This window comes from Leuciscus leuciscus, assembly GCF_965113295.1.
Source record: "Leuciscus leuciscus genome assembly, chromosome: 9".
NCBI lineage: Eukaryota > Metazoa > Chordata > Actinopteri > Cypriniformes > Leuciscidae > Leuciscus > Leuciscus leuciscus.
Window position 1 is genome coordinate 32806914 of NC_138733.1, and position 14897 is coordinate 32821810.

Sequence of the window (14897 nt, forward strand, 5' to 3'; positions counted from 1 at the left end):
GGCGTAGGATTTGAGCGTGCCGTACGCCAACGTTCATATTGATAAATCTCAAAGTCACCGTGGTTTTGGGTGTACGCCAGGTGTACGCTGGAAATTTGGTGTACGCACTTTTGATAAATGAGGGCCATTGTATGCACCTCAGGTTGACTGTCAAAGATCAGTATCTTGTCACAGTTTTGCATTTTTATTTTGCTACTCAAATTTAGCTGACACTTTTGACCTTTTATTTACTGTTTTATTATAAAGCGGCCTCTTCAAATAGCTTTTCCTATAGATAACCACCTGTATTTACACTTCAAATGTACTGAACAATGACTTACCATCACTTTCCCCGCTAACACCTTTATTTAAGCTAAAAATATTTAGCGTTAGCTTCTGCGTGGCACATCAGGCTTGAAGAGAGCAAGCCAAGGGAGGAGGAGGAAGAAATTACCACTATTGCAAAAACCCTTATTGGACCAACAACAGCATCACCCACTCTTACCAAAGGCACGATGCCTTGAGGCTCTTTGCTTGGTAAATCAATACTTCCCACAGTCTCACTGTAAAGCTCTTCTGCCAGAGCTTGCTGAGTTCTCTTGCTTTGCAACAGTAACGCAAAGTGCCAGAGGCCTATGTATGTCTGTTTTTGACACAATTCAGTTAGCTTGGCATTAGCTGCAGTTGTACTAATGCTAAGAACATAGGAAACACAGCAGTTTCAGACTTTTGAACTATATTCTGTGCCATCTAAACCATAGAAAAGTTGGAAGCCACTGGAAAAAGAGGTTTGAGATTATGCCTCTGCCTTGAAGTCTTTTGCTTTGAGACTATGTGAGCCTATGTTTTTCATGGTTCTTGCTCATTTCTGTATGGCATCGTCATCCAGAGGCTCCTCTTCGATGTCACATATTTCTGTTTCGTGTCAGCCCAGCTGCAGTGCCACGTTGTCACACGGTAAACAATTAAAGAGGAACAAATAGTGAGGAACCTGAGCCCTGACTCATCGGAGAAGCACAGACGTCAGTTGCTAACAGCCGTGAACGCAACGGCACCACTGGCCCATCTCCAGGGTAATAAAGCCAGCGCTAACCACTGTAGCTGTGTTTGCTAATCACTCTCGCTCCCCCCCCCCTCCCGATGGCCTTGTGCCTAAACCCGGCAAGTTCAGCCTGGTCGTGACGCATTAGAGCAACAATGTTCCCATCTCTAATCTTTGCTCATACAAATCATTGTCACTCAACCACCTGGATACTACATCTCTTATCTCTGACATTTTACTGCCTCAATTTATAGTCTGAACATATTAAAGAAATTGCCTGCCAGTTTGCTTGAATATGTATAGAGACAAAATAAGTAGATGAACATCTCATAGAGCTGTATTTGGATAATTCAGGATGATTTATATCATTTCATATTTTAATATAGGTTAATTTAGGTGTGGACTGTGGAGAGGGTTTTCAACTGTGCATCATGACATGACAACTTTACTATGCAAATATAGCAGCATCGTCGTGACCCCATAGCAATCTATTTAAAGACAATTGCTGTTGAGTGTCAAATCGGCTTCACTGAGCTTTGTTTTTGTCATTAGCCGCGTTTCCATTACAGATTTGCACAAAACTTTTGTGATATTTTCTAAATGTTGATTAAAAAACTATTGCGACATGGCGGCGTTTCCATTAACTGATGTTATGCGACTAAAACATCCTTTTTTCTTCTCGCGATAAGTCGTTTAAAAAATGTTGGTAGGTTTACGTATATCCCAGTCACCTCATAAGCCATTATTTTTAATCGAAGGAGACATAGGCGTGTTATCCAAGCATTAATGGCAAGGAAATCCCCTTGGGAGCGGCACATATGAAGTGTTTCTTCCTCCTATCTGCTTCAAGGTTTTCAAAAATTGAAGACCTTTTCTTTGTTGTTTAGAATCCAGTATTCCCGTAATACTTTTGTCTTTTATGAGTTTAATGAAGAACTCGGTCTTGTCTTCTGTCAAAACACACCGCGCCATCTACGTCAGGTGACCTGTAATTGGTGACCTCAAATTTTTTGCGATATATTGGAATTTTTGCCAAATTAACGTGTTTCCATTCGGCATTTTTTCAATTTGCGCAATTTGAAGGGGAATGGAAACACGGCTATTGTGTAGTCTGTAGGTTTTATTGTGAGAACTGTGATGGGTTTTAAGCTTAGTTATTAGCAGGGCTCTGAACCCATTCAAGGAACGTAAACAAAAATGGAAACGAAATTTTTAATTGTTCTGAACTGAAATGGTTATTTGAAATTGCCATTAACCGATTAATAACGTTATTTTATGGTTCTGTTTATTATTTTTATTTTGCAGTCAACCAATCATGAATTAAAATAGTACGGCCTCCGCAAATGTGACATTGACGTGTCCAAAATGACTGGACTACTGAGTGTGGGCTAAATTGGTTACTTGCAATGGCAATGTGCTGCCATTAGAGGTTTTCCATGGATATTAATTAATTTATTTATTTATCCTTTTTTTATCCAGGAAAATCCCATTGAGATATCCCAATCTCTTCTTCCAGGGAGACCTGGTCAAGACGGCAGCACAAAGAATTTCACACAGTGATAGCCACAAAAAACAAAAAAATAAACAATACGCATACATAACAATTAATAAAAGTAAAATCAAGAAAAGCACTTGCAAGACACCTTTAAAACATTTTGCAGAAGAGATTTAAAAGTATTCAGAGATAGCAGTAATCTCTAGTTTAACTACATTTTGCAGGCCGTTCCAAGCCCAGGGAGCATGAAAAGAAAAAGCATGTTTTCCAATTCTAAGTATACCTTTGAAACTTTTAACCGAATGTGTGATAGGAATAGGGATATGTCACCAACTGTTAAAGCATTACATTTACGTGAAAAAGAATGTCAGGGAATTTGCAGCTTAGCATATGTTTTGAAACCAGCAGAAATTGCAGGATAGTGTAGAACCGAGGGATGTTTAGCCTATTTCTTTTTTTTTTCCTGACTGACAATCGACGCTTGTTAACCGATCATTAACTGTTAACCGACAAGATTGTTAAATTAAATCAAATTAAATTAGAATGGATGTGTCTGACCCATTAAAAAATAAAAAAAACTGTTTTCCAAGGGTTTAGTTTTACATGCGCAAATAGCCCATAATTAGTTTAACCATGCAGCAAACCTTTTAAAATATCTTGAAAAATTACTTTAAACCATTTAACTAGCAGATTTTCCTGTGGTTTAATACATTTGGTCAAAAACTTGTTATAAAAGATGATGCTGTGTTGGATATTACTAGACAGCAAATACCAGACTAAGACTCTCTTCATGTTTTTTGAGTAAAGAAAATGCTATACTTATTATTAGTAAAGGCAAAAAAAAAAAAAAGTAAAAAGATAACATTACTAACCTGTATTTTTTTTTTTTCTAATCAAACAATTTTCGGAACCTTAATGTTACAGAAGGAATGCATGAACAGAAACGTTATAATACTGATTCTGGTGAGAGTGAACCTATTTATTTTTTCCCATCCTGGTTATAAGGCATATTTATTTGTTGGATATTTGTCAGTTACCCAAATGAAGGGCTAATGTTTCTAAGGGACGTCACATGTCTGACCGGAGGCTGCCGAACTTGACATTTAAATCAGTTTAATTTTAAATGGTATCCTTAACCAACTAGTCGTTCAGACAACCAACCAGTGTACTCTTTCTTACGGCTTTAAGGAAAACAAATGTCTTGTTTGATTACTCTGGATTTGACTTTAACACACAGGTAAAGTATATGAGAACATTCTGCCTTCGGGCATTCCCATCTTAAGAGGAAGTTTTTCTAGCCTGAGAAAAACGGCTTTCTGTAGTCTGAGAAATGTCAAAGAAACTTGAGTCTTCTTTTCCCTTTCCTTCTGTGTCGAGTATCATCAAGGACGGGCTTAATTGATCATTTTCAAAGAAAAACAGGTAGGTTCATATTATCCATGGGTGTCACTTCTATTCATGCATCTACTTTTCGCACCTCTCTTCCATGCTGTGTATTGCAGCAAGAGGACCAAAACATACTGCTGTAATAGAGGTGAGGGCTGAGGTGTGAAAGAAGCTGTTACACTACCTGAACTTCATATCCGTGCACATCGATCATGGTATTAATAGAAGCAGCGTCGCTCAGTGAATGGAGAATAGAAAGAAGACGGATAGGAGGAGGAGGGAGGACATGCGTGAGTGACTGTCTGTGAATGAGTGTGTGTGCTATTGTCACCAAAGCAAAACGCAGAACAAAGAAGTCAAGGATAACTTAAGGATCCCTATCCTTATTTTTAATTGCTGGATCCATGCCAGTACAGTACTTGGCACTACCTGAAGGTGGGTTGTAAAGTCTGGACGACATCCATATTCACTCGCTTTCACACACACACACGCTCACCAAAGAACAGTCACGAGTCAATGCCGGTAAGGCACAGAGGGAAAGGTGAGAATTACAAACCCTCGGTGGAAAGAGCTATTGTATCCACTCGCCCGTGGCCTTCCTCCCTCGCTCCTTTTCGTGGTCCTCCTCCCCTCGCGAGCGCAACACAGGCGATTAGCTGTCCTCCTCATTGGTGGCGCGCTGCGGACATCGCCAGGGCTTATTTGTTGAAGGGGTTGCCGTGGAGACTGGCGGTGGTGGCGAGGCAGAGTTGGAGCCAGAAAGAGAGAGAAGAGGGAGAGTCATCCATCTACTGCAGAGAGAGGAGGAGAGATAAAAAAAAAAAAGAGAAAGGGAGAGTGCAAACATGGGCTTCGCTCCTGTTATCTTGTGAACGGCTTCCAGCTAGCGCACTTAGGCGAGACTTATATCCCTTCCTCTCGCTTTGCTTAAGAGGGTGAAGAGTTCACGCAGGCCCCCATGTGTCGAACCCACCGCGCAGCCCTTCCAATCTCATGAGCACTGGGTGAAGCCGGAGAAGGGTGGCTCGGACCCCCGTGAGGGTACCAGATACCTTAAAATATCGGCCAGCCTGTTGAAGCAGCTGTGGCTGGATGAGAGGGAGATGCGGGCTACAGTAAGTGAAGATTCAGTCTTTTCTCACACAACATACATTGCTTTGTCTAAAACTGCATGTTGGCAAAGGAAAGAGACCTGGAGAATGTGTCAATAATGCAGAGAGTGGAGAGGAGGAACGGGGGGGGGGGGGGGGGGGGGGGGGGGGGGGGGGGGGGGGGGGGGGGGGGGGATAAACAGCTGTGTTGCAGAACAAAGGAGTGAGCATGAAGGAGTAATTGCGAGCTCGGGCTCACATACACACGTGAACGCAACAGCATGTAGCTGCTTGAACCTTAATTCAATAAGACCTCCCTCAGCCACCCCCATCATTGCGTGTGCTGTTGCTCATGCATCGCTCTTCTCTGCTGCGCATGTGGTCGATCGAGAACACGCTCCTGTGTGTGTGTGTGTGTGCAGCAGTCGAGGGATAGCTGGTGTGTCTCGGTGGCACTTATGAATGGGAACAGAGAGTGAGACGGACGTACAGAGGATGGCTGTGTTAGGGGAGACCCGCAGTTGGAGCCCCAAGCCGTGGGAGTTCAGGCGCTATAATTGTGACTTCCACCCCAAGTCTGAGGTAAATAAATTGCCTGCGCTGACACATTTATTTTCTTTGAAACGCACACTGTTAGGGAAAATGCTGTGCTTATTTTTAGGTTAGGCTATGAGACTGAAATTCATTTGTGTTTGTATCTGTTAAGTAGATAAATATTCTCTTCTTGTAGACTTTTCCCCCCCACCGTCATTCTTGACTGATGCTGTTGGCTTTTAGATGAGAATGAGATAAACGAAAGCTGGTCCTTTCGTTCAGTTGTGTTTTTTTTTCTACCTCCGGAAGGACTGTCAGTTCTTAACCCTCAGCTGAGGCGAGAGCCACATGTTCCTGTTGTTCTTGGCATGACACGTTATTTGCAATGTTTTTGCTCCAGAGTTCAACTCTTTTGAGAACACGTACACATTCTTAACTGATGCTGGAGAAACAACTCTTTAATAATCTGTTTGCCAGGATCCCTGATTATTTTCAAAGTGTGTTCTCTGTCTTTTTTCTTTCTGCTTTCAGCAATGTTGTTTTGACTGAATGTCTTAATTAAATTTTTAGGATTCTGAACTCTCCTAGTGTTTATTCTACCTGTTGACTGATAGCAAAATGCATTTCTCGGTCACGGCATGACATTTATCTCGGTTCATCTGCACCTTTTAATGTGACTCAACCCCATTCCATATCCTCTCATGAGAAAGGCATAAACATTGAGCCTTTTATTGAAGGACTGCAGAGAGCTGAACGAGGTGGCATATGTTTTAAAATCAGCCAGTCAAATGACTTCCTGCTGGAGGCTTTCAGATCAGGACCCCTGCTCTACTGAAATAGATCAGTGCCCCTGCTCGTCTCCGAGACAGATGTGTCATCAATAGTGCCTTAACAAAAGCTCAATGGAAGACTGACTCAGAGCGATTTTCATGGAACAAGTTGTACTCTGATGAGCGCTGAACCAACCTCTCCATCTCGTTTAACCTCTCCATCTCGTTTCAGAGCCATGCGAGTGACGTGGGTTTGGACGTCACAGCCAGTGATGTTGTCCTCTCCACTTTATCATCATTCATCCTTGAGTGATCTAATGTGTCGATTTGCACCAGGTCTATTGAACGATGGAGTCCTACCTTGCCCTTCTTTGTTATGTGGCATTGTAGAGGGCTATCATTTACAGAATTATTTAGATTTTAAATTTGTGCAGTTTCCTGAACTTACTTGGTTTGGTTTCTTTCACATTTAATTACTTGGCAGACACATTACCAAGGAGCAATTTAGAGCACTCGTTTGGAGCTCACTATTGACTGAATTAGCACTTTTCGGAAAAAAAAAATGTGAGTGGTGCTTGCCCAGAACTCACTGCCATGTTGTTGGAGTGTTTGCCAGGAGGTTGTCTTCTAATTGCTAAAACCCTGTCCACCTACACAGCGACTTCCAGCGACACTAATATCATTGATTTTCAGTGAGAGCGGGTGACTTCTGGTGACACGAACAACAGCAACCTCTGCCGACCAGATGTGGACATGTCCAGCTAGTTTGAGTTTTATCTTTAGGCAAATTATGAGCCTCTTTCGGGAGTGACGGATAATAAGAGCGAAGGCTTTGTCAGTGTTACTCACTAAGGCTATCAAATTAAATTCAAATTTAGAATATTTGTTGACTAAAATGAAAATAAAAAACGGCGCATTGAAAATTGTTGGTGTACGAATGGCAGCCTTATCAGTGGCACACGAGATGCGATGATGATGTAAGAGTTATTGTTGCGTTTTTGTTGGATTTGGATTAGGCTACTCGATTGATTATTTGCATGATGCCTTTGACATTTTTGGGATCTTTAAGTTTTAGAGTAATGGACCTTGGACTTTAAATGGAGGCACTGAAGCTCTCGGGTTGCATAAAAATGTCTTCATTTGTGTTTGGAAGTTGAACGAAAATCGTATAGGTTTGAAACGACTTAAGGGTGAGTACGTGACGACAAAATTTACATTTTCTGGGTGAATTATACCTTTTAAATGCAGTAAGCTGAGCCTTGGATAAAACTAACTCTATCACGGATATTGTTTACGTCAGTGATTCAAATCATCACATTTTTTATTGCGATATAACTATGTATTGTTACACCCCTAGTAGATTCACCTTAAGGAGTTTTGAGTGGTTGCTGGCATGTGGCTTTAAGGTTGTTGGTATGTTTATGGAGGTTGTAATGTATTTATTTATTTATTTTTATGTACAAAGAGGCCATTAAGGCGAGACACGGCAGGCAAAAACATCGATTTTTTTTTTTTCACTTGTCAATTTTGAGATTTTGGACTATTTGTCTTCAATTACATGTCTGCTTTTAGACTTGTGGTGAAAAAAAGTCTGAAATACACATTAAGGTCTTTATTTTACTACACTTTGTCTATTTGCGTCTGTAGATTTCTCCTAAATTCAACAAAAGTTGCTGTTCTTAATCATCCTGCTGCTCCGCGATCTCCGCAAAATCTCATTGGCTGATGTCAATTTCTGACAACGTGATTCGTTCAGATGCATCACGTGACGTGCTCTGACATTTCCAGTGTGTTTTTGACTGTTTTTCACTGGGGTTCTGTTCAGTTAAAGGCCATAAATGCTATGTTATATAAGTTTTGATGTGTTTTAGGTGGTTTGTATTGTTGATTGCTAATGACTTGATAAGATATTTTGTCTGTAAATAGTTGTTTCCACTAAAAAAGTATGAATTTTTACAATACAAATCTTTAAAGGCCGTTTTCTCAAAATGGGTTTTTTCTCATACTCTGAGCCAGAAATCTCCACTTCAGCAGCACTTATATAAACCGAACTTTCCAGTTGTATTCTATATTCTTAAGGTTTTTACAGAGGGGTTTGTTCATATATCGTTCAGATTCTGATTTATACAACATTTTATACCTAAAAAAGTGATAAAAAGAGAGATCCAAAATCCCCTCTGTAAAAACCTTTGACTCTAATATGTCAACAAAATGAAACAAGAATTTTTAATCTGGCTTTATCCAATGTTCAGATTTCTTTTCTGGAAATATATGTAAATTAGCGCATTTTTAATGAGATAATACCTAATTTGTATATTTAAACATAACTATTCTAAAAACTTGTAATACAAAAGATATTTGTCTTAATGTCAGTAATCAACGGGGGAAGTTTCATGCTGATATCTATTAGTTAATTTTTTTTTTCTATTCACCTGGTGTGTCTCCCCTTAACATGTTGTGTTTTGGTTTGGCCCTATTTTACTCTTCTTGCTGTCTTTTATTTGGCCATTTTTATAGTTTTATAGTCAATATTGTCTAGAACGTTATGGAAGAGTATGAAATATGAGTGGGTTTGAGTGGGTAAAACTTTGAATGAAATTGGTTGTGTTGTTTCACGATTCAGATTACTCTAAGCCGCAGTCATAGATCGTAAAACTAGAGGAGTTTAAAAAAATATATATTCCTGTTTTTCCTCTCCTTTTTCTGGGAATCAGAGCCTTTTCGTCATGTCAGTAAACAGTGTTTCCACTTTCTGCTGCACTCAGATGCATTTTCATCTATTTGCGTGTCAGTTATGTATAGCCACACAAGAAAATGATGGTAGTAAAAGCTTGTTTTTGCCTGGCTGAATGATGGCCACTTTTATGCTAGATATATTAGCCTAGAATAAAACTGAGCCATGTGTATCTCTGCGCTGGCGTTACATGAGGTCAAGATGAGGGCAGCAGGAAGTTCAGTCTTTTAGATTTTATTCATGGAGCCCTCACAGGTGGGGCCATTCAAATCGATACCGTGTATCTTTATTCAGCGCGGTGTTATCTATCATCCAAGCGGCTTATGTAATTTTACGGAATCAGGGAATGTATTTAGCTAAGTACTGAGCTTTGAAGTGGTCTGAATAGGCTGGTTTCCTCTAACAGTATCTTTCTTGCCTTCTTCAGGTAATCTTGGTGCAGGTAAACCCAGGAGAGGCCTTCACCATCCAGCGAGATGATGGTCAGTTTCAGTGTATCACAGGTAAGATTCAAGAAGTTCCTCTTGTGTTGAGTAGTATTTCTGTGTATTTTAAGACATAATTACATTAGTCTACGAACAGGTGGCATTTAATTTAGCCAAATCACGAGTTCAGATGATTGTTATTACCACTTTGGGGCTTCCTTCGTAATTGATTGCAGTATCTGTGTAAGTTCTCCAAATTTATTGGAGAGATTTAAGTGTCCCTGTTCCCAGATAATTGAGGGTACCATTTTTATCTTTTTAAACAGTCGTAAATAAGACAAATCCTCAGTGTCCCCAAATGCCCCCTCTAAAGTTTAAACTATGCCGTAATTTACCCTTTTAATCTAGTGTTTTAGTGTAATCTAGAATTACATGGAATGCAACTACTACAATTTTCAATCTCGATAGAGTGAAACCAGGTATGCCCTTATAAAAAAGTCTTTATTAGGTCCCTGTTTACGACCCTGAGAGCGATTTGGAGCATCAAAGCACCTAGAAGCAGACATGTTCACAAGTCCCTAAAGGCCAAGTCAAGTCTCAAGTTTTTGACCATCTCAAGTCTTAGAGGTCCAAGTTTTTGTTCTATTTTTAGCAGTAGTTCTTTCAGCTAATTCATTAATAGTTGTAATGAACAGTGTTTAACATGAGAAGGACATGGAAATGTAGACTTCTTGAAAATAGACAGCAAGCAAACCTCTTGACAGCTTTGCAACACCGCAGCTCCCCTTTGGATTAATTGATTGCTTTTCAAATTAAATGAAACAAAGATTATCTCACGGTAAGACTTGGTTCTATTGTTACTGTTTGTTGTTGTTCATTTAAATAACAGCACTTTTCCAATGGGTGGTGAATAGGCTACGTGTGCCTTAAGATGTGTAACGCATTTATTAAATAATGCTGGCTTGGTGTGTATGCTGCAGCCTAGTTTGATATTGCATTTATGAATGAGTTAAGAATGAAAAGTAAAATGTTGTTTCATGCTCTCATGTGGGGGTAGTAAAGAGAGAATATAATCAGGAATGCTGTACCAAAATGACTTGTTTTTCACAAGTCTCTGTCTTCAAGTCAAGTCTCGAGTCTCTTGTTCACGAGTCCAAGTCGACTTAAGTGCGAATCGAGTCCAAGTCGCAGACCCGAGTTTCTATCTCTGTCTAGACGTCATTCATTTCCAGTGAGAGTTGTTGATTTGAGGCAAAATGAGTAACTGAGACCAACGCAGTAAAAGGATGATCAATCTAATCTAACGTGATGCACTGCCCTATACCATTGGATTGCAATTAAGTTTATGCGCACACCCCACAAGGTGCAAAACAATCAAGCTATGTCTGCATGCTTAATTTAAATTTCAATATGGCTTTGGGTGATTAAATCGCCAAGGATGCAATATTTGCAGCAAGATAATAACCGCCAAGACCGGCAACACAACAAATCTGTTTGAGCACTTGACGGTGCATGGAATAAACTTAAGAGCAGAAAGTTGCTCCTCCTTCGACTGCAAGAAGAACTGGAGCGCATCAATGTAAATGAACCGAAACTCAGCATATAGTATACTTGCCTCGCAGACATGAGAAAGCTTGAAATGTCTACTTTTAAATGAACCATTTCAAATAAAAAAACAAATACTCTCTGATTATGTAATCCAAATGAAAGGTGCATGCGTATGTTTCACTATACCGCGGTAAAGCGAGTCAGCAACGTCAACTTCATCTTTAAAAACACTATTTTTATTAATAAACAATTAAAATGTCTCCTTGCTATTTTTTCCTGACACATTCATAATAATTAGGCTACTTTTACCAGTGCTTTGCGGCAAGATTTATGCGTACGCTTGAGCGTGAGGCATATATCCCCCCCCAGTGATTTATATGAGACATTAAGTCCAAAAAAACAAATTAAAAACAATTTTTTTTAGGTAATATGTAATGTAATCTTGTTAAAACGGATTTCATAAAATTGGTATAGAAAAAAAGTATCGTTCAGGAACCGGGATCGAAGTCAAGGTATCTGTATTGATATCAAACTTAAACTTTTGAGCGAGACCCAGCACTACTGATAACGTGCATTTGGAAAAGCAACACGCACCAACGATCTTCCCAAACTTGTAATGAGAAGTGTTTAAAGACCCGGGTGCACTTTCCGGCCGTGAGCGGATAAGAAGTGACCTTTGTGAACCACGATCTAGTGAACTTTTTCAATTCACTCGCACATGCGCTGTTGTACGCGCACCATCCGCGCGGACACAAATTGGGCTGCATGGGGACAGTGTTCCCGGACGTCTGCAGAACCTCCTGATGACGAAAATTACGTGTCACGGACCGTTGCGGAACGTGGACGGCCAAAGTATACTTTGGGCTTAAAATGGCTATCAACAAAAGAGGAGATTTCAGGGCTTCCTGTGGTTTTCTGCCTAAATTTATTTATTTAAAAAAAAAATTTCTATTAATTACTATTTTTATCAGAAAACTTTGCAATCGGATTTTTATTTAGAGTTGCAGAATTTTTGTTGTAACTAGTCGTGACAGTCCGTAACGTCACACATTGACATGTTTTGATTTTCTTTTGATTTTTTTCTTCTTTTTTTTTTCTTTTTTTTTTACGTCATATCAAGGAATAAATCAATATTTTGTATTATTTATTTTGCTGGTTAGCTCTTTGCCACAGTCAAATCTCAACATTTTGCTTTCAGTGAGGAGAGACAAAGAACTTCTTGGTTTGGATGAGGTGCTAAAATACTGTCTGTTCTTTTCAAATACTTTGTTTTACTGACCTACACTGTAATACCCCCCACTGAACTCACTTTCCACACGACTGCGTCATGACTCCTAGTCATCCTCCAGTTCACATCCAATTCCAACACATCCTCATTCACTAAAAGAGCCATCCAGTGTTGGGTATAATTGCCATATGTGTTGGAAGCTCAGTCACAACAGTCAGCTAGTGCTCGGTGGGTCTCGGCAGGGTTGCAATGAGATGTCTTACACCCCCTCTCAGTTTGCGAAGAGCTCTTTTTGTCTACAGCCATTGTGTGGGATGGTGCGAACAGGCTACGAACTGCCAACCTCCCTGATTGGCAGTTGCTGCAATAGGAAGAAGTGGAGTGTGACTGTAATTGAAAGATTACTGTGCCTTGGGAAGCTATTGATTAGAAAAACAATAGCATCCAGCTCATTGTATGCGGTAAGCCTGATTGTTCCATCCCTAGCTTGCCTGATTAGCTTGGCAAGGATTTGAACTTGTGAAAGCAGTCAGCTGCATTGAAATGAGATTGATGTTATCATCCGGCATTAGCGTTTGACTGAAAACCCAAATGGATGTGGTAACCAATTTGTTCTTAAAACCTAAGGGCATCATTTTTCTTTTTTTCTTTTACAGTTACGGCTAGCACTTTGTTAGCTTGTCTCTTATCAGGAAGCGAACACTGAATGACACAGTCAGGTGATCACCCAATCCATATAAAGATAATGTTCAACATAAGCGGAAAGATAACGTAAGCTAAATATGGCTATCTTTGTGGGCGGTGCTCCTGAAGTAGAAACCCCTTAAAGTTGCTATGAAGTGGAAGCAGCGAAAAAATTTTTCTTCCATATTGTGACATGCATTCGATTGTAACTGATTTTCGAAATAATGTAGTGCGAGGCCTTGGTTCTATCCAACGGTTGTTGATTGGTGTTTGAAATGTGGGAGTTTTTGCTTGCAGTTGATTTTGTAGGGGCACTGTTTAAACTGACTAAATTGGAGAAATCTGGCATATGCCACCAAAAAAATTTTTTATTTATTTTTTTCTCACCAGATGATCAAGTTATGACATTTCGATTAAACGTTATGAGCAGGGTTTGAAATGAACCTTTTTACCCACCGGCCAATTTGGCTACTTAATTAAGTTACCGGCCATTCAGAACTTCTACTAGCCTAAAAGAAAAAATAAATGAACCAGATTAACTGCGTCACAGCTTATAAATAAAATTTATAAAATAAAATAAAATTTGGATTTCATACATTCATTCCTTATTCCAACAAAATCCTGTCATCCAGCCATCTACTCCCTTCAACTTCATCACCAAAAATGTGTTTTAGGTGGACAGATCAATACAGTACAAAGAAAATGTAGGATGTTGGAAAATAGCAATGTCTTTCTTTTCTGTTAACCAAATGCTTTTTAATCTTCGCAATTGCTTCAATGCAAGTGAACAAGCACGCCGTTATTTGTTGCGTAGTGACGGGCATGTTCAAGTAAACCAGATATGAGCAGATACTGCGCATACGCTGTATTTAATATATCATGATGACTCACGAGTTGAGTATTTGCGCTAAATCTGTGCAGATTTGGCTTACACAAACTTTTCCAGCAAAGTGAGTAAACATAATAACATGCCAAATTGGCTAGTGATTTGACAGCGTTACCCGCCACAGTTGAGTTTTACCCGCATTTGTCAGGTTGGCGGGTGTTAATTTCAAACCCTGGTTATGAGGTCTTGTTCAAAGACTTGTTCATGGAAGAATCGTTCACATTGCACTCTATAACATGCATTTGAAAAATGGAGTGCATTTTCTTTCATGGTGTCTTTACAAGGATAGGCCACCTATAAATGAAAATTAGATTTTTGAACAATGTACTGGTCTGTCTGCTTCATGAACAAAATGTTTAGTTTTCTTTCTGAATATTGCTTTTTGAGGTTTAAACGCACCAATCACCAACAATTGTAATTGCACGGAAAGGTGCGAAAAGTATAAAAACATTTCTTATGTCATCTGCTGAAGGAGTCACTAAATGTTCTCTTTTTGCTTTATTTAACTAAACATTGTTTTTGAAAGAAGCCAAGCGTCACTGATAAGCCATAGCAGTATTTTAGGCATTTTGAATGTGCGTCTCAACACAGTCGAGGTCTTTGTGGGACAAAGAAGCCCTTCTCTTTCAAAAAGGGGGGCAAGAGTTGCTAAATTTAGATGCGAGCTTCACCTCTCTCTGAGAGGAAGGAGTTGATGAGGAAGAGTAACGTGCGGGCGAGCGGACTGCTTTGCACTGGTCTGTCACTGGGAGCTGTTGTCTGTCAGTGACGTGAATGGAGTGATGACTCACCGTTGCGGGAGCCGAGGGAAGAGCGTGTGTGTGTGTGTGTGTGTGTGTGTGTTTAACCCCTAACCTAAGAGCGAGCCGGAGGTAATGCTAAAATCTGCAGGATAAACCAGAGGGAACTGGTTTGTCCCTCTCTTCCTGAATTATTTTTCGGTACAGATGGTTGTTTGTTCTATTTCTGAATTCATTCATGTGTTTTCAGTAGCTGGAAGTACATGAATACCATATGCACACTATGGAGCTTCATTACTGTCTGTTTAATTTGAAGAAGCAGCCTTGTGAGGGGAAGAGAGAACTTAATTTAAGG

General features: G+C 39.8%; 1 protein-coding gene across 5 annotated transcripts in view; it reads left to right on the plus strand.

The window, feature by feature from the left end:
- The window catches only part of fndc3a (fibronectin type III domain containing 3A), a 92197-nt gene that overhangs the window by 31616 nt on the left and 45684 nt on the right, over positions 1-14897 (plus strand). For 3 of the 5 annotated variants that reach the window (XM_082180896.1, XM_082180899.1, XM_082180897.1), the window contains exon 3: positions 9459-9534. In XM_082180896.1, coding sequence (XP_082037022.1) covers positions 9459-9534 — 76 coding nt within the window. Of the gene's footprint in view, positions 1-4841; positions 5018-5189; positions 5576-9458; positions 9535-14897 lie in introns of those variants that run through there. The other 2 variants (XM_082180900.1, XM_082180898.1) reach the window with 2 other exon arrangements.